General features: G+C 40.9%; 1 protein-coding gene and 1 long non-coding RNA gene across 2 annotated transcripts in view; one reads left to right on the top strand and one right to left on the bottom strand.

The window, feature by feature from the left end:
- Nucleotides 1-21597, bottom strand: part of MRPS35 (mitochondrial ribosomal protein S35) — a 133993-nt gene extending 112396 nt beyond the window's left edge. Inside the window, exons 1-3 of the mRNA XM_033953294.1 lie at nt 21413-21597; nt 8732-8784; nt 108-275 (exon numbers count right to left, since the gene is read on the bottom strand). Coding sequence (XP_033809185.1) covers nt 108-275; nt 8732-8784; nt 21413-21569 — 378 coding nt within the window. The 5' untranslated portion in view covers nt 21570-21597. The remainder of the gene's footprint in view (nt 1-107; nt 276-8731; nt 8785-21412) is intronic.
- A 3-nt stretch (nt 21598-21600) lies between these two features.
- Nucleotides 21601-23692, top strand: LOC117364268. The gene is made up of 2 exons (XR_004540196.1): nt 21601-21735; nt 23335-23692. It is a non-coding gene; the product is annotated as an uncharacterized LOC117364268 (long non-coding RNA).
- The last annotated feature ends 616 nt before the right edge of the window (nt 23693-24308 follow it).

The following is a 24308-nucleotide window of genomic DNA, read 5'->3' as shown; positions in this document are numbered from 1 at the left end:
TTAAATTCAATTTACAAATAGAATGAAGATTTTAAATTAAAACTTAAAAATAAGAAAGCCAGACACTTCATTCATAAGAGTGTATATATATCAGAAAAGTTAACTACCTTGATTAGTTCCAAGTTCCCTTTCTTATCTGGAGGCACTCCTCTGTTTACAGGGTAGCCCATGCGCACAGGAAGAGGCACTACAGATGGTTTAAAGGCTGCTGCAGTCGGATAAACATTGCTCCAGTCCTGGTCTTCAGTCATCTTTTCAGTTCTGGGAGCTGCAGGCTAGAAAACAGAACAGGCCTCAGATTCTGGAAATTTATTCACACTTTTCTTTTTTTCAACAGAATGGAAGATTACGTTCTTACCTTCAATAACCTTCTTTCTGGTAGTCCCTGGCGGATTTTATACACAAGGTATCCAACCCATTCCCACGATCCGGGACTTGCAGAAATCCCCACACTTTTCTCACCATGTGCTCCTACTACTACTGAGAGAGAGACTGACAGAGCCCCCTACAGTTACATCAAAAAGTCAAGCCACCATATTGGAACAAGGCAACAATAAATTAGGGGGTATGGGAAAACCTTCCCGGAAACTGTAAGGTTTGGTCTATATTGACTCTTCAAGAAATAAGAACATAATTAATAAGCAGACAACATGCAACACAGAGAACAGTTAGGAGCAATATAGAATTAACCTGCTGTGTGCAATGAGCACCCACTGGAAACCTGCCATCGGTAACAATTGTACTCACACAAGAGTGAATTCGGGGGCAAGATGGCGATTGAGCAAGACGTGCGAGTCCAGGCTCCAGCTCCTGTGTTATAATTTTCCTCACAAAATTCTTCCTACCTATTTGCCTGATGCCTAAAAGAAGAGGAAGACTGAGGAGTAACCTTCCACTCCTTCCTGCCATATCAACACCGCGTCAAACTTCAATAACATCTTTTACAGTACCTTCAGCGATGTCAGGCATATCCACTGCTGTGCAGCAGGGAGGACACAGCTTGGAAAGCATATTTTCGTTTAGCCCATTGGGACTTGAGCCTCTCCCAGTTCCCGGAGAGGCAGCAGAGGCGTACCTTCAAACGGAAGACTCTCGCAATCTCGCAAGCAGGAAGGGAACGCTTCCAGTGGCAAATCCGGAAGGAGAGACCTCGATGCTCTTAGAAGCATCGCTGCTTAGCGGGGGAGATGACCCGAAGAGAAGTGGTGATGAGTTCAGCAGAGATAAGAGCCTAGGAAGTTTCCTACGGCTCGAACAAGAGCAATCTCGAATGCCTGACCTCAAGCCACTTTCAAAGCCCTAGGTGATTACTCTTGACTCCTTATAGGCTGCTATTGAAAATCTCCACATGGTATGTACCAACTTCATTTCAGTAACTTTGAATATTCCAACAAAAATTGCACAACTTGACATGGGAGCTCAGCAGAATGAGAAGAGTGGAGAAGTGGAGAAAACTACTAATGAAATTAAAACTGTAATTAAACAAGACTATGGAAAATTGAGAACTTAGAAAATCAAAATAGGAGTTTGAATTTGAGATTTCTTTTTTTTTAATCTATTCATTTTTAAACCTTCAACAAGTAATTTAAATATACATTCATATATACTTTAATAACATTTATTAATCATACATATATTGTATCATAATAAAATTCCTCCCTACCCTCTCCCTCCCATATAACATTTTCAGAAATAACTAAAATTTACACCCACCCTCCCCCACCCTATATTTCAATAATAAAGGGGAAAAATAAATTATTAACTATAATCAATCCTTACAATAATTTGTTATTTGACTCTTTTTCCTCATTGATGTGCCAAATAGTATCGTATCATATGAAAGCGCTACCGGATTCTCAAGTAAATAATTTATTCGACTCCAAAAAGATTTCCAAAAATTATGTATCAGAGGACAAAAAAATAATAAATGATCCAATGTACCAGCTTCAAGATGACAGTGCCAGCATCTATTAGACTTAGAACAATCTAATTTTTGTAAACGTACCAGGTTCCATGATGCTCTATACAACAAAAAATACCAAGTTTGTTTCATAGATGCCGACACTGTACATCTCATCCTCCAAGACCAAATTCATGGCCATTGAGATGCAGTAATTTGATGCTTAATCTCAATGCTCCAAATGTCTCAAAGACCAGTTCTTGGTTTTTTTATTCATAAATTCAGATATTAATTTTCCGTTTCCTAAATTTATGTCTCTGAGGGAAATTTTTAAGAACTTCCTGATTACTATATTGAAAGTTCCTGAGACCAATTTTTCTCCAGTACAAAAACTATACTTTTTGAAAAGGACTTTTAAAGATAAGAATGAAGTTGGAGAAGATCAAGATGTAACAGCTTTACTGGAATCATCAAGTATTGAGTTCACTGGCCACTGGTTACCTTTGTCTTTTATGCTGATAGTTTGCACAGAAAATGGCTTGGTACATTTACAATTTGGCCCTGAAGCAGTGGATATGAATTGAATTCCACAAAACTCTGGCCACGTTGGTACTTTTTGATACACAAGTACTGACTGAAGCTAAGTAACTTTTCAGTAATATTCTAATGAAACAGAACAACAAAAAATTTTTTTCGTTGAATAGAAATGAAACTCTTTGAATAGAAGAAACTTTTCAGTAACGTCTCAATAATATGAAATAGTGCAGACGAACCCGAAGAATCTGTAGAGTGTGTTATCAGCACATAGAAAAAAGAAAACAAGTAAAAAAGTAGAATAATTTTGCTTCAAGATAGTATAGAATGAATTTAAATTTATTGAAGAATTTTTAGATTACTTATTATTTAATAAAAAGAGCAGAAATAAGCTGTTTAAGATAAGGTGATACAGGAGTATGGTCGATGATTGGAGCAAAGGAGCAGAGCAACTACGCTGATAAACCCAGTCAGTGAATACGACTGTGCGTAGGCTCCATTACTGAGGCCTCCTCCTATATAAAATATACTTTGAAGAGGTAATATTGTGCACTCTTTCATATAAGTGGGAATTGTTTGATTCATGTTATTTTGTTTAATTATTTTCCACTAGGGAACTTTAGTTTAGTGTGTTACCTTTGTCTTTTACCAAGATAGAGAGATGGTTCTAAAGCAGTATTATAGCTTGAAGCAAATTTCCTATTTAGATGAAAGAATATATATTTTTCCGGACATTTCTAAGTGGACTCAAGTTAGGAGAAAGAATTTCTAGCTTATCGGGATAAAGTATTCTCCTTAGGTACTTTTTTCCAATTGAGATTTCCATGTAAATGCTTTATTTCATATCAGGAGGTTAGATACATATTTTATGATCCAGTTCAGCTCTGTTTCTTTCTAGAGGGTAAAGGGATTTCATTTTCAGCCTAGGCGAAAAGTGTAAGAATCAAGTCAGTTAGAAAGTTGAAGGATTTGCTCAATTTCTATGGCTTAGTATTTATTTTTGTCTTAATTTCCTCTCCCTGGAGGATTAATATCATTGCCCCCACCCACTCAGTTTGAGGACTATATTTTGTATTATATTTTCTTATTTATACTGTATAACTTTAATCCCCAGTGGGGAAATTGGGAGAATCATATTCTGGTTCGTTTCTTTCAAAGTTTATGCTTTGTATTTAATTAGATAATTATAAATAAATAAAAAATAAAAAAGAGTGAATTCCTCCACAGGGCACGTCTATTGGCTGGAAGATACTGCGGCATGTAAAGAGAAAAGACTTAGGCAGAAAAAAGGCAGGTGAATCAGAAACCTCCCCACAAAAAAAGCAGTGTTACTTACCATAACAGGTGTTATCCAGGGACAGCAGGCAAATATTCTCACATATGGGTGAAGTCATCCACAGAGCCACGGTACGGACAGCAGTAAAAGTGCACTGGCACTTTAAGAACTTTAGAAAGTTTGTGACTGACCGCACCGCGCATGTACAAGTGCCTTCCCACCCGAAGTAGGCATGCGACTCATCAGTTCAGTAAGCCAGTAAGTGGGTGGGTTGTGAGAATATCTGCCTGCTGTCCCTGGATAACACCTGTTATGGTAAGTAACTGTGCTTTATCCCAGCAGGCAACATATTCTCACATATGGGTGACCTCCAAGCTAACCAGAATGGGATGGTGGGAAGATTGGCCTTTAAGAAAACAAATTAAAGATGCCTTTAACTGAAAATACAATGCTTTTAGCTAAAAACATATTATTTATCAATTTTAGCAATTTCTAAAATTGATAATTTTAGCAGTTTCCAAATTTGACATATATCTTTGTCAGCAATCTTTCTTTTCCCACCTCCCTTATGTATTTTCCTTCTATGTACTTTTTCTTTAAAATTGTAGTTCTCCCCCTCTTTCCTATTGTTTCTTGTGACCTTACAAAGCAGTTACCCAAGTATGTCTCATAATGAATCATGTACGTTTAATTTCTTAAAATGTTAAAGTTCTTTTTATTTATTTATTTTTTTACTCTTTGTACAACGCTTTGTACCTTTGGATAAGCGTTTAATCAAAAACATGAATAAACTTGAAACTTGAATTTTGCAATACTGCTTGGCCGAAGCACCCATTCTGTCTGGAATAGATTCCAGACAGTAATGAGAGGTGAAAGTATGAATCGAGGACCAAGTAGCAGTTTTACAGATCTCATCAATAGGGGTAGAGCGGAGAAAAGCTACTGAAGCTACCATAGCTGGAACTTTATGAGCTGTGACACGACTCTCCAGTTGAAGCATAGCCTGAGCATAACAGAACGAGATGCATGCAACCAACCAATGGGAAATCGTTCTCTTGGAAACAGCATTACCCATCTTGTTATGATCAAATGAGAGAAAACGTTGAGGAGATGTTCCATGCGGCTTTGTTCTGTTGAGATAGTAGGCCAATGCCCGTTTACATTCCAAAGTATGAAGAGCCGTTTCTTCTGAAGGTACCTCAGAAGCAGAAACCCTGTGAAGGAATCTGTGGGACCGTTGGATGATCAAGGAGAAAAAGGGGCGCTCAGAGATGATAAGGCCATAACGGAAAGACTGAATTAATTCTTGCTTCGGTCTTTACAGAAGATGTAACAGATCTACCTGAACCAGAAATGGTTTTCAAGGGTGATGATGCAGGGAACTGAAAAATCTCGGTGAATCTGGAAGATGTACTAAGCCAAATCGACAAGTTACAAAGTGATAAATCATCAGGATCAGATGGTATACATCCTAAGATACTAAAAGAACTCAAACATGAAATTGCTGATCTGTTGTTAGTGATCTGTAACCTGTCACTAAAATTGTCTGTAGTACCTGAAAATTGGAGAGTGGCCAATTTTACCCCAATTTTTAAAAAGGGCTCTAGGGAAGATCCAGGAAATTACAGACCGGTAAGCCTCACTTCAGTGCCGGGCAAAATGGCGGAAAGAATTTTAAAAATTAAAATTGTGGAACTTGTAGATCAGGGGTGCCCAATAGGTCGATCGCGATCGACCGGTAGATCGCAAAGGCAAAGTGAGTCGATCGCGGAGCCCATCCCAGGCTCCGTGATAGACTCATTTTGCCTTGGCGATCTACCGGGCCGATCAGCCTTCCTCTCCCCGATGTCAATTTTGCCGTCGGAGAGGAAGTTCGGGCCAGCCAATCGCTGGAACGACGAGTGAGCTAATTAAATTTGCAGATGACACTAAACTTTGTAAACTGCTCTCAACTGCATAGTGCATTCCCTCGCAATGTATCTTCGCTGTGTATGTACAGTCTCTTGCATTGTAAACCACTCTGAACTGTTTGTGGTATTGCGGTATACAAAAATAAAGTTATTATTATTATTATTATTAAACTGTTCAAGTTGTTGAAACACATGCGGATTGTGAAAAATTGCAGGCGGACCTTTAGGAAATTGGAAGACTGGGCATCCAAATGGCAGATGAAATTTAATGTGAACAAATGCAAAGTAAAGCACATTGGGAAGAATAACCTGAATCACAGTTACCTTGGGGTTTAGTGTCCAAGAAAAGGATCTGGGTATCATCATAGACAATACGATGAAACCTTCCACCCAATGTGCAGCGGTGGCCAAAAAGGCAAAAAGGATGCTAAGAATTATTAAAAAAGGGATGGTTAACAAGACTAAGAATGTTATAATGCCCCTGTATCGCTCCATGGTGCGACCTCATCTGGAGTATTGTGTTCAATTCTGGTCTCCTTATCTCAAGAAAGATATAGTGGCACTAGAAAAGGTTCAAAGAAGAGCAACCAAGATGGTAAAGGGGATGGAACTCGTCTCATATGAGGAAAGACTAAAATGGTTAGGGCTCTTCAGCTTGGAAAAGAGACGGCTGAGGGGAGATATGATTGAAGTCTACAAAATCCTGAGTGGAGTAGAACAGGAACAAGTGGATTAATTTTTCACTACGTCAAAAATTACAAAGACTAGGGGACACTCGATGAGGTTACAGAGAAATGCTTTAAAAACTAATAAGAGGAAAAAAATTTTTCACTCAGAGATTAGTTAAGCTCTGGAACGCGTTGCCAGAAGATGTGGTAAGAGCAGATAGCGTAGCTGGTTTTAAGAAAGGTTTGGACAAGTTCCTGGAGGAAAAGTCCATAGTCTGTTATTGAGAAATACATGGAGGAAGCCACTGCTTGCCCTGTATCAGTAGCATTGAATATTGCTACTCCTTGGGTTTTGGCCAGGTACTAGTGACCTGGATTGGCCACCATGAGAATGGGCTTCTGGGCTTGACAGACCATTGGTCTGACCCAGTAAGGGTATCCTTATGTTCTTATGAGAGTACAGTCTGGTACAGAATTGGGGAAACTTATTGTTGGGGTGGGGGGATGCAACCAAATCAAAATGAGGAGTCCTCCATTGCAAGAATATGGGATGGAGAGCTGTTGAGTTGAGCGTCCATTCGTAAGGTTGAAGAATTGAATCGCCTAGAAGTTGTTTGACTATGGCGGTATAGAAAAATAAAGTTGTTATTATTATAATTCTGCTGATTTTGTCTGCTAAGAAATTCTGTTCCCCCTGAATATAGACTGCTTTGAGAAAGATGTTGCAAGCAATCACCCAAAGCTAAATCTTCTGCGCCTCTTGACAGAGAAGGAGAGACCCCATTCCTTTTTGCTTGTTTATATAGTACATGGCAACTTGATTGTCCGTTCGGACTAGAAGGACATGATTGATCACTAGATGCTGAAAAGCTCTGAGAGCATAGTAAATCACTCTGAGTTTCAAAAGATTTATGTGAAAGCATTGTTCTCTGGGGGACCAGTGAACTTGAGTGCAAAGGCCATCCAGATGAGCTCCCTTCACATAGATTGAAAAATCCGTGATCAGAACTTTTTAATGAGGTGGCATTTGAAACAGACCTCTGGAAAGACTGGAAGAGTTCATCCACCACTGAAGCTGAGCATCCACGCTTAGGAAGGCACTCCTGGTACCCCCCCCTTCTGAATGGCATTCTCCGAGAAGACTCCGATGATGGAGATGATCTTCAAAGTGAAGGAGAGCCAGTTGAATTGCCCAAAGTTCCCAGTGATTGATCAACCACTTACACTCTGAGAGAGCCCACCGGCCTTGAACTGGGACGGTCATACACACTGCACCCCAGCCTTTGAGACTCTTATCACCTACTCTGAAATCAGGAGGGGAAGACCCCTGGAGAATGAGAGAGGTTGCAAGACTATTCCGTGCCACTGCTGTCCAGGGCAAGGGTGCATGTAACGGGTCCCGTTGTGGACTCCGGTGGGAAATCAGAGCATCCTGCAGCAGATGCAAATGGGCTCTGGCCCAAGGGACCACATTGATCGTCACCACCATGGTCCCCAGAACCTGAAGGTACTGCCAGGCCTTGTTGGGACCGGAGTGGCAAGAAGGTCCCGTATACCCTATCAGAGTTCTCCTGAAGGGACACAGGCAGGAACACTTTGTTCTGGCCTATGTGAAAGCGAACTCCCAGGTGCTCCAAATCCTGAGTCTGCTCAATGTGACTCTTCCTGAAGCTGATCACCCAGCCCAGGCGCTGCAGCAACTGCACAACCTGATGAACAGCCTGACACCCCCTTAGAATCCAAGGGAGCTCTGATCAACCAGTCGTACAGATACCCAAAGTGCAAAGATGGGCTGCCACTACCACCATCACTTTGGTGAAGGTCCTGGGCACCATCGCCAACCCAAAGGGTAGTGCTGCAAACTAAAAATGTTGCTCTAGGACATTGAACCTCAGATACTTTTGGTGGTCTGGAAAAATGGGAATGTGGGGGTGCACCTCCGTCAGATCCATGGAGGCTAGAAACTCCCCCAAAGCAACCAAGGTAATCACCAAGCGTACTGCCTCTATGTTGAAGCGAGGCACTTGCAGTGCCACATTAACTGCTTTGAGGTCCATAATCGGTCTCCAGTCTTTGGAGCCTCTTGATGAAGTATATCAAGTATCTCCCAGAGCCCATGTCTTGCTCTGGGATGGGCTCTAGAGCCACAATATCCAGTAATCTGTAGCTTTTGGCCTGTACCTGAGCCACATTCTTGGGGAAGCCTGCCAGGTAATCCAGGAAATACTCAGTCATAGGACAAAGAAACTCTAGTTCACACATGTAAAACACAAGGCCCACAGGCCTAATCTGGCCCACCTGGTCATTTTATGTGGCCCGTGGTGGTGACTGTGTAAAAAAAAAAAAAAAAAAAAAAAACCCCCCAAAAAAAAAACTAGCTTCAATAATGATTCTAAACAAAAGGGTTCAACAGCACTATCAAAGTTGAACTGTAATGCCTTACCTCTATCTTGACCCTTCCACTCTGTGGTAATTTGTTGTCTTGAGACGTTGCACCTACAAAATAAAAGTCAAGACATTCAATACTATGTAATATTTCTGAAATATGCATGGTAAGTGAAGAGATCTCCATAAATGAATTAAATAATCTATTTCTTTAAGATATTAAAATGAAAGTAAACATAGAGGCCCATTTAAAGAAGTCCATAAAGAATTTGTACTTAAAATAACTTATCTTTGGTTCTTAACATGCAATAAGTGTAAACCTTCCATTGTAAATACAGAGGTTATTCCTAGGTCAGTCCATGTCAACTGTACAAGTGATCCCCACCTTACCATTGGCTGTCCATTCAGCAAAGAGTACATTTTAAGGTTAATGCAATTATTCATCAGATATTGTATCATATCTCTCCAAGGGTGTTACAAGAGTTGTTTGAAATTTACCGACCAAGAAGAAACCTAAGATCTGAAAATACGATGAAATTGAGTTTAGAGCAGTGGTCTCAAACCCTTTGCAGGGCCACATTTTGGATTTGTAGGTACTTGGAGGGCTGCAGAAAAAATAGTTAATGTCTTATTAAAGAAATGACAATTTTGCATGAGGTAAAACTCTTTATAGTTTATAAATCTTTCCTTTAACTGTTAAAGGAAAGATTTATAAACTATAAAGAGTTTTATCTCATGCAAAATTGTCATTTCTTTAATACGACTATTGAAACGAACAAGATCCGTTTCTTGGTCCCGAAATCGTTCTGCAAAACATTCTATCATCTATTACAGACATCCGGAGGCAATTTCCTTAGGTAAGAAGGATTCACAGAAGGCCCAAAGAAATTACCTGTTTTATTTCCAGAATACATTCAGTTATATATCCTTTCACATGGGTCAGTGGTAACCATCACAGGAAAAGGGGGATGGACAAGAGAGGGGAGGGGGTGCGTGAGCAGGATATGTACTTCATTGTTTAAATCTTAAAGGTGTTAAGAGCTGTGGGGGGTTGAGCCTTCATGTCTCAGACAACTAACCTAGTTAACATAAATTAAATGACCTCTTCCCAAACCATTAAGAGAGTAAACACCCAACATTCTACATTTGATTACTTCCAGCATGGACAGAGACAGAAAACTTAAAATGTGTCCTTTCATAGACAGAGACAGAAAACCTATCCTTTCCTTTCAATCCCCTCTTACGTCATGAAAATGACGTCATAAATGCACAGTATGAGCGTGGAGGGAGAGATATTCTAGATATGTCTCTTGAGGAGGAGTTTTAGGGGCTGTAATATGAGTCAAACAGCGCAGGAACAGTCTAAAAATTACAGAAGCAACAAGAGTGCAGATAATAATAAAGATTATAACAATAAGAAGGTCTTTTACCCACCCCTGCATCCAACTAAAATACTGGTCCCAAGGATGAGATAAACCAGAGTTACGTTTGAGTTCAGCAGAGAGGTCTTCTAATTTTTTAATGGCCATAGTAACCTTACCCGTGGGACCTGTATTGTCAGGAATAAAGATGCAACAGGATAAAGTATTGGGGAGAATTTTACAGACACCCAACAAAGCGTTGCTGATTATAATAAATGTAATCAATCCAATCAACATTCTTATTGATAGTAATAAGTGATTCAAACCTAGCATTAACCTGGTCTCGGGCCTTGAATTCATCTGGGTCCCCTCTTGGGACCCCTATCTCATCTATGTATAGCTAAAGCGCACTGGCCTATCTACGGGCTGGGTAGTTTAACACGGAGTCGAAGGTCTCCACAGAGCCAGTAAATATCACCTAAAGAAAAATCTAATGCGGACTAGGCTGTAGTTAAATTTCCAGTATGCCTCGGACAATAGTTTCTGATTAATACATTAACACATTTTAGCTAATCATGATTTAATCAGGACTACTTGAAACCGTCTTCCTGCCCTCAGGGTCTATCTGCATCCCCATGCCAGAGTCAGATTGATACAATTTCCCATAGGCCTTTGGTGACACCAGCTATGCCAACCGAAAATGCTGAACGCCTGCAACGGCTATGCTGACATCTTCCATATTCTTTGAAGTGAAAGCAAACTTGTGGTACCCTTAGCCAGCTTGCCTCGCTTATGCCTTGCCAATCTCTAACAGTATATCATAGCTGTGCTCCAAGCTATGAAGATGAACAGTTCCCATTATGAGTTCAAACCTCTGTCTTAGGTTGCATAGGTCGTATCTATATCTTACCCGTTGTTGAGCGAATGAACGGTACATAAGGGGTGTAGGAAACTTTCTCAGGAGGCCCAGGCAAAAAGGTACAAGGATGTCATAAGAGAGTATGTAAGTATGGTATATGGGATAATATTATCTCTGACCCTGGTAATGGTAGTGCAATAGGCCATGCCAAATTAAAACCAAATTAGCAAGTTGTCAGAGAAGATACTGGAAATTCATGTATAACTGCCTTAAGAGCTAGAAGGAACTTTGTGAGAAAAGAAATGTACACGTGTTTCACTCTACAGCAAAGGAGAATCATAACAATACATAGCAAAATTTGTAGAATAGTTAAGATAGGATGAATTAAAACATTAAATACATGGTTTGCAGTGGGCGAATATCCAAAGAAAAGTTCCCAAACTGAGACATGAGCGTCTCGTAGCAAATTTTCTATAGTTTGTGCAATCTGTCCATTTTCAAAAGTGATAGTATGATTCACTTCTTTGGAGGTTTTCTTAAGTTGTTCAATGTAAGTATGGAGTTCAGTAAAGTTCAGCAGCTTTTGGAATGTCTCATTCCCCATTCCAAGAGGTAGTGGATGTACAGCATATGAAATAAAGTCTGAAATGTCCATAGAATAGGTTAAATAGGAGGAATTGTACAGCAAAGCGTTCTTAGGAAGGTGGCTATCTCCGATGAACAGGAAACATTGTGTACAGCATGTGTGGAAAAGTCTTTGCAGTCAGGGTGCAGGGAGATGAATTAGTCCAGCAGGAACCGGCAGTCTCTTTAAACTGGTGAGATGGGATGAAATGATGTTTGCACAGGATCTTTCAGTCACTGCAAATTAGTGGTATTCACCCTTGAGATGGAATGATGTTTGTGCATACAGGGAGGGATTTGAAAAGAGTCCCGATATCATTCAGCAGCTGTACTCCAGTGTGATCCAAATAAGAGATAGAAAATGGAGGAGAAACCATGTTGCCTGTACTGAATGTAGAGAGAGAGAGAGAGACCAGGTTGCCTGTACTGAATGTGGCAACATGTGACAATATTAATACATTTACTTGTTATAGTTATGGCAAAAGAGAGACAATATTCAAGTACTTAAGGTTCTTAATCAGACATTCCAAAAATATATGTTTTTGTGTGCCGCATATAACTATTATGGCAATTCAGAGAGACCATAATTCTGTACTGAATGTATTTTTAAAAAATTATGTCAGTCAGAAATGTGTACTGAATGGTTCATATCAAGTGAGCACCATAGAATAAACACTGTATAGATATAGAATAAAACCTTTTCTTAAAAATATAACCCCTAACTAAGCTACATTTAGCATATGCAAATTATAGGGAAAAAAGAACATTGTGCATTTGGGCTAGTAAAAAGTGGGAAAAGAGCTAGCTCTAGAAATGGCCAATATTATATATCCTGGGGTACCCCTCAAACCAAAACAAGTAGACAAAACACAGACCACATGGCACAGACAAGACACAAAACATATAGCTCTAGGCTTCAAACTATTCTTCCATCGGTCAAGTGTTCAGAGCTGAACTTATCTCTGGAAATAAACACATTGTTATAGAAAAACAAAACAGAGATGAGCACATGAGTAAAGTATATGGACAAATAATGCATATCATAACCATCTCATATTTAGAAAAGCTAATGTCTCTTTGGATCGTCTTTATCTCTGCAGTGACAAAGAGGATCCCTGGAAAACACCAGAAACCAGTTTTGTGCCAAAACTGGGATGGGCATGCATATATCCGAACCGCTGCTAAGAAAAAGAAAAGAAAAACACATTTTAATTTTGCAACATCCTAATTTCAGCTAAAACAATAGGAAGGAATTTTTTTCCAAATCACAAATGTGCCAGCTGTGGCTTTCCAGATTTTATCTTTAATAGTCCTGTTCATGCGTTCGACAATACCAGAACTCTGTGGGTGATATGGGAGATGAAATTTCCACTCAATGCGGAATGCGATAGCTAAATCTTTGCATACTCTGGCAGTGAAAGCAGGACCATTATCTGAGTTGATGTGTGTGGGACATCCCCACCTAGGGATGATTTCGCGAAGTAAAATGTTCACCATAGTCTGAGCAGTTTCATTTGTAGTGGGAAAAAACTTCAGGTTATCGGGAGAACATGTCAACAATAACAAGGGCAGCTGGTATACAGGGTTTCCCCTCTTTGCACCAAAGTCCGTCCGAAGGGCGGCTTTGGGCACCGGCCAGATGGGCATTGATTAAGCCAGTGACCAGGGTCTCCGCAATTAAAACATCCAGTACTTCTAGATGGATTATTACCATCTCAATCGGAGACAGGGGCCCGCCCGCTACGAAACCCCATCTTCCGCGAGGAGCAGACAGGCGCGGTCCCCAGGTAGGTAGCTGGCCCTAATAATGCAGGATTTCCCGAGGCTTAGAGATCTCAAAGCGTAGGAGAGTGTTGCGTAGTGGTTAGCGCTACAGCCTAAGGAACCTGAGGCTTGGGGGTTCAAACCCCGCACTGCTCCTTTTTTCAATCTGAAATTATGCACGAGAACTAGTGGGCCATTCTGAAATCATTTGTTTGACCAGAATCTGCAAAGGAGAACGGAGGTTAGAAAGGAAAGTCTGAAGTAGGGAATCCATATTTGCAGGGGCACTAAGTCCTGCCTCTTGGGTCCAGGTTTCATTAAACCTCTTCCATACCTATCAAGCTCTGTCTGCAATCCTAATCGAATCACATAGGATTCCTGTTACTCATCGCATTACCTTTAAAATCCTACTTTTAGTTTTTAAAACACTGTCTCTGAACGAACCCCAATTCATTAATAACTATTTACTCCCCATAGTATATCACTTTCTTTAAGATCCATTAATCAAAAACTCTTAACAATTCCATCACTGAAAGTTATCGGAACTCGTCATCATGATATCTTCTCTATAATGGCCCCACAATTATGGAACACCTTACCTCAGCATGTAAGAGAAGAAAATGACCTAAACCATTTTAAAAGCAATCTGAAGAGCTTCCTTTTTAAAGACGCCTTTAATTTATTTATTCCCTATTCCTATTGCCCTCACCATTCACGTCTTCCCTTGTGCTCTATTAATACAATTGTAGTTCTGCCCTTTCTTCCTTATGCATCTGTTAGTTTGTATGTCAATATGTCAGGCTCATGTAATTTACTATAAATAAGCATATGTGTACACCTTTTGTTTTTTATTTGTAAATCGCTTAGCAAATTAAATTAAGCTATTCAATAAGCTAAAAATAAACTTGAAACTTGAATCTCACAAATTTCCATATTTTTCTTGCTCTATCTGTAAAACTAATTCTGGCCCCTGTATTAATTAAAGTTAATTTATCCTGACCCTCTTTAAGACAATTGCCTCCAAATTATTCAAAATACTGTCATTAAAATCATTTCACCTTAAAAGCTCAAAAATTTGATCATGTCACACCACTTTTGATTAACTCCCATTGGCTTCCCATAGATCATTGATTTACTTATAAAATAATGTTACTGATACATAAAACCATAGCTTCCGGTCTACCTGATTTCATCAACAGGTTATTAATCTCCCACAACCTACATCGCACATTACATTCTTCTTATCAAAACCTGTTATCCATTCCCTCTTTAAGACACCTTGGCACCGTGCATACTAATAAAGTTCATCACTTGATAAATTTAAAACTAGCTTGAAGGCCTTTCTTTTTAAAGACGCATTTGGAGTATAATAGTCCTTTTAAGGACTGTAATGGGACTTTGCTCCTTGCTTTTCTTATTCATTTTAATCTTTTCTACAAAGTGCTAGATTATTTATTTTTTGTTTCCTCCCTTTTGTTTTCATCCTTCTCTCTTTCTTTTTCATTATAATTTGTTTTGCTTTGTTTTTAAATATATGCCTTTCTGACTGTCTGTTTTAATAATTACACAAATGTATTTCTACCCTTTTTCATTTTGTTTCGGTAAGTTCCTCAAACAAACCTGAAATGAAACCTAAAACGGAATTTATTTTTTATTTTATTTTTTATTTTTTTTCTTTTCTTTCCGGCAACACAGCACAAGAAACGGCAGAAATTTAAACCTATAAGCAGTGCAAACACATACGGGAAAGACAAGCTGCTGAAAAGTTCTCAGCCGGCCTACAAACAGTGCTGAAAACTAGTCAGCCTGCTTGTCACTACAACAAAGGACAAAGACTGCCACAGAATCAGCTCTAGGACACCCACTGCAAAAACCAAACCTGATCTAATACATATATGCAGACGACATCTCCATCCTAACAGCATAACAAATGAAATCTCAAAATACATTACTCATATAATGACTGAAATAGAACATTGGACAAGCAACTTCAAACTGAAACTTAACACAGAAAAAAACAAAAATCTTCCTTGCAAGCCCAACGGATAAAATTGCCAATTCAACGCTACATATAAAAGACCATGATTACCCAATTACCAACACAATAAAAATATTGGAGTCACATTGGACACACACACCTCACTATGGTTGAACACACGAATATTGTGGCAACAAAATGTTTCACGATGTTATGGAGATTAAAGACCATCAAAAAATACTTCGACCCACTATCGTTTAGATTACTAGTGCAATCACTAGTGCTTTCTACCCTGGACTATCGTTTATTTGGGTATCATTCAGAACTCAGCTGTCCGCTTGATATATGGATTAAAAAAGAATTACCATGTCATCCCCACCACAAACCACTGCACTGGCTGTCAGTTGAGGCAAGAATATTATTCAAGTTCTCCTGCATATGTTTCAAGCTAGTTTGGGGACCAGCACCTATGTATCTACAAACCCACTTTGCAATCCACAACCCAACAAGACAAACCAGAAACAGCTATCTTTTTTTTTTTTTTTTTTTTTGCATACCCAAGCATAGCCAATTGTAAATACAAAACCTTTCTGGACAGAACCTTCATGCTCCAAGCAGCTAAACAACAACATTGGCTAGACAGTCACATTAATAAAGCCGAACTGACCTACAATGCCTTTTAGAAAACTCATAAAAACTACCCTATTGGACAGATACATCACCTAAACAGAACCTCACCAAGCACTCTTTCTTTTCACAATGTTCTCTGAAATCCTAATTCGTGCTGTTTCTGAATCTCTAAACAAACTGTACATTGTAATTTTTTCCCTTTTTTTTTTTTTTTTTTTCAGGAAAGCTGTGATTTTTTTTTTTTTTACAGGTCAGCTCCGAAATTCTTAGCAAACATTATATTTTGTAATTTTGATTCCTAATAGTCTCTGTACTCTGTACTCCCTCCACATATTGTAAATCGCTGAATGTTCACCTCTCTTAAATGTAAACCGCCTAGAAGTCGCAAGATTGTGGCGGTATAGAAGAATAAAGTTATTACCATTATTATTATTATTACTGAAGCAAACAAAGTCTCATCTGTCTAGGAGGTGGAGAATCCTAAGTGCCTTTATGACCCATTAGAAAACAATATCACAATGCAGGAATTTTTTCAATAAAAAACAATATAACAATGCAGAAATTTTCGCTTACCTTACCTTATAAGCGAGGTACATTAATAATATACAATATAATCTTATACTCTATAAAATCTTATCTAAGCGATAGAAGAGAAAAGCGCATGCAAAGAATGGTACAGATGACAGAATGTGCAGACGTTTCTATAACTCCACAATAGAGACTTTCCAAAAGTCTTCACTTAATTTCATTCTTCCCGAAAGAATGGCAGCTGCTTATTTTCGCGGCGGGAATTTACCGAAAACTCCACATTAATATTTGTCCTTGCCAAAAGGACAGTAACCGCGGCGGGTTTACCGAAAACCCTACAATTTAAATAAAGGGTTGGAACATGATGCCAATACCTGTGAGTATTAAAGAACAGAATTCAAAATTCAGAAATACTCACAAAATATTGGTAATGTCAAGTCCATCACGGACGTAGCCCCCAAATTGAAACGAACAAGATCCGTTTCTTGGTCCCGAAATCGTTCTGCAAAACATTCTATCATCTATTACAGACGTCCGGAGGCAATTTCCTTAGGTAAGAAGGATTCACAGAAGGCCCAAAGAAATTATCTGTTTTATTTCCAGAATACATTCAGTTATATATCCTTTCACATGGGTCAGTGGTAACCATCACAGAAAAAGGGGGATGGACAAGAGAGGGGAGGGGGTGCGTGAGCAGGATATATACTTCATTGTTTAAATCTTAAAGGTGTTAAGAGCTGTGGGGGGTTGAGCCTTCATGTCTCAGACAACTAACCTAGTTAACATAAATTAAATGACCTCTTCCCAAACCATTAAGAGAGTAAACACCCAACATTCTACATTTGATTACTTCCAGCATGGACAGAGACAGAAAACTTAAAATGTGTCCTTTCATAGACAGAGACAGAAAACCTATCCTTTCCTTTCAACTATTTTTTCTGCAGCCCTCCAAATACCCTCCAAGCTATTTTACCTTCGGCCCTCACAGTTAACATTTAACATCTTTTCTTTCTCAGAACTGACACATTTCAATCACTATATTGAAAATAGAATCATTTTCCCTACCTTTGTTGTCTGGTGACTTCATTTTTCTGTGCTTTTAACTATGTTTCCAGGGCCTTCTTGTCCTTTAACTGTTTTACTCTCCATCTTCATGTTCTGCCTTGCATCCATCTTTGGCATTAACTTCATTCAATTTTTCCCTTTTTTCTGTTTTCTTCTCAAAATCTACGTTAACATGTCTTACCTTCCCTTCCTATCTCTCTCTCCGTCCCTCCCTATTTCCATGGTCTGACATCTCTCCCCTTCCCCCCAATGTAACATTTCTCTTTCTCTTCCTCCTTTCTTCCCCCTGCAGTCCATCTTCCTTCCCTTCCTCCTTTCTGGCCCCCCTCCCAGTCCAACATTTCTCCCTCCTTTCCATCAGTCCAACATTTTTTTCTCCCTTCCTCCTGCTTGCTTCTCCTCTGATCCTCCTTCCATCAACCAAACAACATCTCTCTCTCTCCCTCCATGATTCCAACTTTTCACTCTCTGCCCTCTCCCCCTTCCCCAGTGTAACATTTCTCCTTCCCTCTTTTCTACTCTCCCCATCCATCTTGCCCTCTCCATGAGTCCAACACTTTCTGCCTCCTGCATGCTTTCTTTCTCTGTCCTTGCCTCTTCCCTCAGTGGCATCCCTCCTTTGCACCCCCCAACCCAACATGCTTTCTCCCCATGCACCAACTCACCCTCCCCTCCAGTGTGTAGCACCTTTCCCTTCTCTCCCTTTCTGCCAGGTCCAGCAGCACCTCTTCTCCCTTCCTTTTACCTCCACCTTGTCCAGCAGTACCCCTTCTCCCTCCCTTCCTTCTTACCCTCCTCCCCTTAAACATGATATTTTGAGGGGGGAGAAGAATATAATATAGCATTACAGTGAATATATATTCTGCTTGAGACATGGTATGAGACATGGCTGGCCAATACATTTTAGAAGTGTCCCCAAAATTAACACTTCTCTCTCCATATTCACGGTTTCAGCAATCACGGTTTTGATTATTCGCGGTTTTTAGCTTGCTGGCTCCTTCCCCCAAATTACATCAGCTTGCATAGAGAAATCGCTGATTCCAAGCATTTACAGAGAAAATTGCCAATTCCCAGCAGTTTCTTCACTGTGTTTTGCCTCTCCTTCAGGAACAGGCCAGATCTCCCATCATGTTATTCGCGGTTTCACCATACTCCCGATGGTTTTTAATAGAAAACAGCAAATAACATATGAAAAAGTTATTCGCTGTTTTTCTGTATTTGTAGGTCTGTTAATCACTTATCACAGTGAATACGGAGGGAGAAGTGTAGATACATTGCATTAGAAAGGAGGATTAAGCGAGTTTGCCCAGGAGCAGTGCTGGGATTTGATCACACAACCTCAGGGTGCTAAGGCAGCAGCTCTAACACTAGGCCACTCCTCACCTCAAAGGTAAAGGGGATTGGTTCTTTACTGGTTCTTGATATACCACTTTTTCTATGTGGTTGCAATCAAGCTGGTTTTATACATTTTTGGAAGGTACCGTATTTTTCGTTCCATAAGACGCACCTGACCATTAGATGCACCCTAGATTTAGAGGAGGAAAACAAGAAAAAACATTCTGAACCAAATTCTCCCTGCCAGGCTCTACACCCAACCCCACACTCCTTGCCAAGCTCTGCCCCTTGCCCCCCCCCTTCCCTGCCAGGCTGTGTACCCTGTCCCCCCTCTGGTGGTCTAGTGGTAGGCTGGGACAGGATACAGGACAGGCTGAGACAGGGCACAGGGCAGGTAGGCCTAGTAGCTGGCAGGCAGGGACAGGGCAAGCAGGCAGATTTGGTTTTGCGCCATGACATGCAGAGATCTGTAGTTCTGACATTCTGGAAGTCCATGAGCAATATGAGAACTACGATCCCATACATGCAACGGGACAAAACCTGGTGTGGATCACCCTGTTCAGTTGACCTGGGGGAAGGTGGCAACCCTCATTGTACATGGAATTCTGTATAAGCGAGCTGCCTCCGAGTCTAATATTAAACAGTACGATATCCATTTATGCATTTTTACAGGGATTGTTCTGGGAGGTGAGACATTGAAGTGATCATGATTCTGAGTTTATGAACATGTCAGGGGCCCTGAAGTTAACTGGAAGGGGGAGGAGGAAGGCTGAAGATTCTCCTAGGATAGTTAAGGTCTTGCACTGGCCCTGCTCATGTGGACCTTTGATGATGACCTGCCACTGCCGTGTCCTTTATTGTTGTTGCTACAGAAGTCAGAGTCCCATCCTCCCCATACATTCCTACTCCTCCTCCCCTCCAGTAAAAAGCACAAATCAACCCACCCTAAAAATAGAACCCAAAAGGTCCCACGATACCCGGCCATGTCTGTTAAAACTCAATGGTGACCTGAGCAGTTCCAAGAGGCAGGTGATCCCTACCTCATCCCCAGGCCCGACAGCAGTTCATCCACTCGCCCCCGGTACAAGCTCCTTGCTCACCTCCCCAGAAACTTGACACTCCTCTAACAAAACTGCTTGCTGTGATCCGTGTTGGAGGTCAAGTGTCCGGGCAGGCCCAGCACACCTCCCCGGACTCCAGGGTAAGGAAGGCCGCTGCCACCTAACTCAGGACACCCGTTCTCAGGCTCCGGGCAGCCTTCTTTGATCCAAGCACGCAGCGCTCTGCCATTGGCTGACAAAAGAGGTGATATAGATGGAGCCAATCAGAGGTGCCAACGCTGCAGAGTGAGCCAGCAAGGGTAAGGCTGGAGGCCTGGCAGGTTGGTGATAGGGAGGCAGCTTCTTGTGACAGGTGGTCACATAAAGGAAGCGCTTTCCTTCGGGAGCTGCAGTGTATCCTGGTTGGTGGTTGCGGTCTGAGCGAACTCGTGAGGGTTGCAAATAGTCTCCCCTGTCAGCGCTGGACCGGGAGTACAAAAAGGGGAGGGGAGGGAAGAGGAGGGGTGGGTTTGTGGTATTCGCTTCATAAGACACACCCTTAATTCCACCCACTTTTTTGGGGGAAAAAAGTGTGTCTTATGGAGCAAAAAATTTGGTACTTATTTTGTATCTGGGGCAATGAATAGGGTTGCCAGAGTTCCTCTTCAAAAAAAGAGGCCGCCTCCACAGAAAAATCCCCAAAGTCAAAGGCCGCATTTAAAAGCCTTTGCACATGCACAGACGTTGGTACAATGATATCACTAGGCGACGGCCATGCATGCACAAAAGCTTCCAGATGCAGCCTCCGAGCTCAGAACTACCAAAACCTGGACAAACTGCCGGCTTTTGGAAATCCCTCCGGGCTCCCCAACAGTCCTTTAAAAAGAAGACATGTCCGGGTTTTCCTGGACGTCTGGTAAGTGTTAAGTGACTTGCCTAGGGCAGGGGTAGGCAATTCCGGTCCTCAAGAGCCACAGGCAGGTCAGGTTTTCAGGATATCCACAATGAATATGTATGGCATGGATTTGCATGCACTGCCTCCTTGAGATGCAAATCTATCTCATGCATATTTATTGTGGATATCCTGAAAATCTAACCTGCTTGTGGCTCTCGAGGCCCGGAATTGCCTACCCCTGGCCTAGGATTACCAGATTTCCTTTTTTTTAAAAAAAAAGAGGACACCTGGCCCACCCGTTCCATTCCGCCCCTAGTCTTGCCCTAATCCACTTTCAACCCCGCCCCCACACAAACCCCCACGTCTCCTTCCCCGAGCGCGGGGTCGTGTGCCCGCTTACATCAATTTTCATTGCAATAAGAAACTTAGCTGTCGTACAAAGGACACTAGGCTGATACGAGACAGATAGATCTGCCGTTTGGGGTAAAGTCAATCGCAAACTCGAGCACCCCTCCCTCCCTCCCTCCCGCCCCTTTTTCGGGAAAAATGAATGTTTTCATAATATTGTCCGTTCAATATGATAACGCAAAAAGCTTCCTTCTCTTGTACTATTACACTAATATCTCAATACTCCTTTCCGAGTAACTGCGGAACGCTCACCTCTGTTTCTGCCGGCAGTATTAGTACCGCGAGGGAATAAGGCAGTAGAATACCTGCGGATTCCCACTGGCGAATTCAAAGCAATGAAAAATTGCCGCCTTAGTAGCAGCAGCTGCCAGGGTGACATAGAGATCGGCACCCGTGTGCAAGTAGCCATCTTGCAGCAACTACGGTAAGACTATTTGGACAAATTAAAGATGGCGAAGGCAAAAATTGAAGTCAGCGTCGGTGTTCATGGAAGGAACAAAAAGCTCTAAATTAGAGAAAATCAGAGAACAGCCAATGGTTTATGCGGAAAGGAAAAACGAGGTCCTACTGCTGAGGTATACGTCTTATGTTGCAGAACCTTTGAATGTTTTGACCTAAATTATGTACTTTTATTCCAATAGACCCCACTACATTACTGCTGAAAGCAACTGGTGAAGTGCAGCAGCTCTCAGCTCGTCCAAAGAGCAAGTAGAAAGTGATGAACCTGGATCCCAGCTTTTCACGGTGAGGTGGAAGTTGAAGATCAGAGTAGGAGCAGAAGCCCCTTTTGTCACTGCCCTGCGGATAATGATACCCCCCTTACTCCCCCAGTGGTCACTGCCCTCCCTCCCTCCCAAACATGGGGGAAGCAAACAGTGCATTGAGTGCTTTCCATATGCTGATCTTGGCTGAGGAATAACACCTCCAAATTAACCAAATAAAAAAAGAGCTGTTGAGCCCTACCCCCCCCCCCCCTCCAAACATCCCTGGATCCCCTGACATTTCCCCATCATTCCTGGACCCCCCTCCCTCAACCAGAAAAGGTGCCCAAAATACACACAAATGGCAAGGTAGACACACAGATCAATACATCCATTAGTTTTATAGTTAGAACAAACTTTTCTTAGCCCCTCCTGCCTGCCTGCTCGCTCATTGGCTGGAGCAAGGACAGTTAACAAATGTTTTCTTAGCTGCTTTCTATCTCTTCGCCCCTAATTACCTCTCCCATTACTCTTATTCTCCAGACCTCCGACCCTATTTACAATTGCCCATATTTGGGCCACTACTCCTTCCCTTACATGCTTGCCGCTCATGTGACATCCTTGGGTTATTCCCTCTACTGGAATATGAGGTATTACCTTTTTGTATTAATTGACTCTTTATCAGTTCTTTATTCAATTCATGGATTACCTGTGGTTATGGATATATGCTACCCTTTTTCTTAAAGTGTGTGTGAACACTTTTATGATGCCTTGCAATAATTAGCACTATTAGAAATATATTAGTAATTTCATTTCTCACATGGGACTCAAGTCTATTTTTGTTCTATGTCTGGCCATGCAAAAATTATAAAGCTTTTGGTGGCTGCTCAATGATTTGAGCTCCTTTAATGTTTCTGCTGGCATCTTTGTTGCTCTGTTTAATTGCTCATAGTTCATATGTTACTTGTTTTGAGCAGAACAGACTTATTAGTTGGGGAGGTTTTTCCCATTTCCCTACTTGACCTAATTTCGGTACAGCTCTTGCTTGCTTGGGGACTAACTGTAGATGGCAGTAGCGCTTCCAGTGAAGTAGGAGAGCTACAGAAAAAATCAGGAGTAGATTCCTTCTGCACAGACTTGTGACCATGGAGAGGTAACCCGCTTGTCCAGAATGACACACCTACCTACTGGAAAAGATATTAGCAAGGTAAGAACCTAATCTCTTTATAATTCACTTATCCTGGTACAGTTGTGGAATATGTTATTCATGTGCTTTTTTCATAATACACAAATGTCCCATTTATAGGCATTTAGCAGTAAGTATTTCCATATGTTTAGTTCTAAAGGTTTGCTTTTAAATCTATTCTGAAAATAAGTCAGTTCTCCCCTATATAGAATATCACAGCACATTCTCCATGTGGATTTGTGTGTTATATCTTTCTTCTGAAATGAACACCTTTTCCTGTTTTTCAGTTTGATGCTAATTATGGATTTACTGTGCCATTATCCATCTGAAAGGGCATCTTTGTGCTTGTGGTTCCCTCTCACATCACTGGAAGGAATTTCCTTTTATGAGAAGAGTTTCCTTCTTTCAGAGAAATGAAGACTAATTTTGCAATCAAGGATGTCCTCTGTGCCAAGAAGTGTATCAGTTCATTTTATAATAATAAACTGCTGCCTTCAATGTTCAGGCTCCAGTAACTGAATATTTCTATAGGTCATGGTTCTTATTTTAGAAGCATCTGTACATGTAAATAGGAATGGGCACCCAAAATGTTTTTGTGTTTCTGTTTTATTCCATTGTCAAATAAATGCTGTTACAAATATGCAATATGGCACCTACCCCCAGATTCTGTATATGCTGCCCAGATTTGGGTGTGCATCTGAGATGTTTATGCAACTTAATTGGCTAATATGCTGTTAGAGCAGGGCACAGTAATTAAAGCTACAGCTTCAGCACCCTGAGATTGTGGGTTCAAACCGACACTACTACTTTTGACCCTAGGCAAGTCACTTAATCCTATGGGTACATTAGATAAATGCGACGGCTAGGACAGATGGGGAAAAATGCTTGAGTACTTGAATAAATTGATGTAAACCATTCTGAGCTCTCCTGGGAGAACGGTATAGAAAATTGAATAAATAAATAATTCAATGTTAACAACCAATTATTGGCATTAATGGGCACCAATTAAGATTTATGTGTGTATCTGTGCACTATTCTAAAGTGTTGGGTGCCTAAATCCCATAATGTGCAACCTACAAGAGGGCATGGCCATGTAGGAGGAATGGGTAGGTCATAGGCATTTCAAAACATTGCATGCAGTGTTATAGAATAATGGGTCTCCATGCCCAACTTGGGCACCAGGATTTACATCTGCTTTCAGCAGGCATAAGCCCTAAGCACTATTCCATATAAGGTGTGTTCTGAACTTTTCTAGCATTCT

This window comes from Geotrypetes seraphini, chromosome 7, assembly GCF_902459505.1.
Source record: "Geotrypetes seraphini chromosome 7, aGeoSer1.1, whole genome shotgun sequence".
Classification (NCBI taxonomy): domain Eukaryota; kingdom Metazoa; phylum Chordata; class Amphibia; order Gymnophiona; family Dermophiidae; genus Geotrypetes; species Geotrypetes seraphini.
The sequence above is the reverse complement of the archived record's forward strand: the minus strand, read 5'-3'. Positions and strand labels throughout refer to the sequence as shown.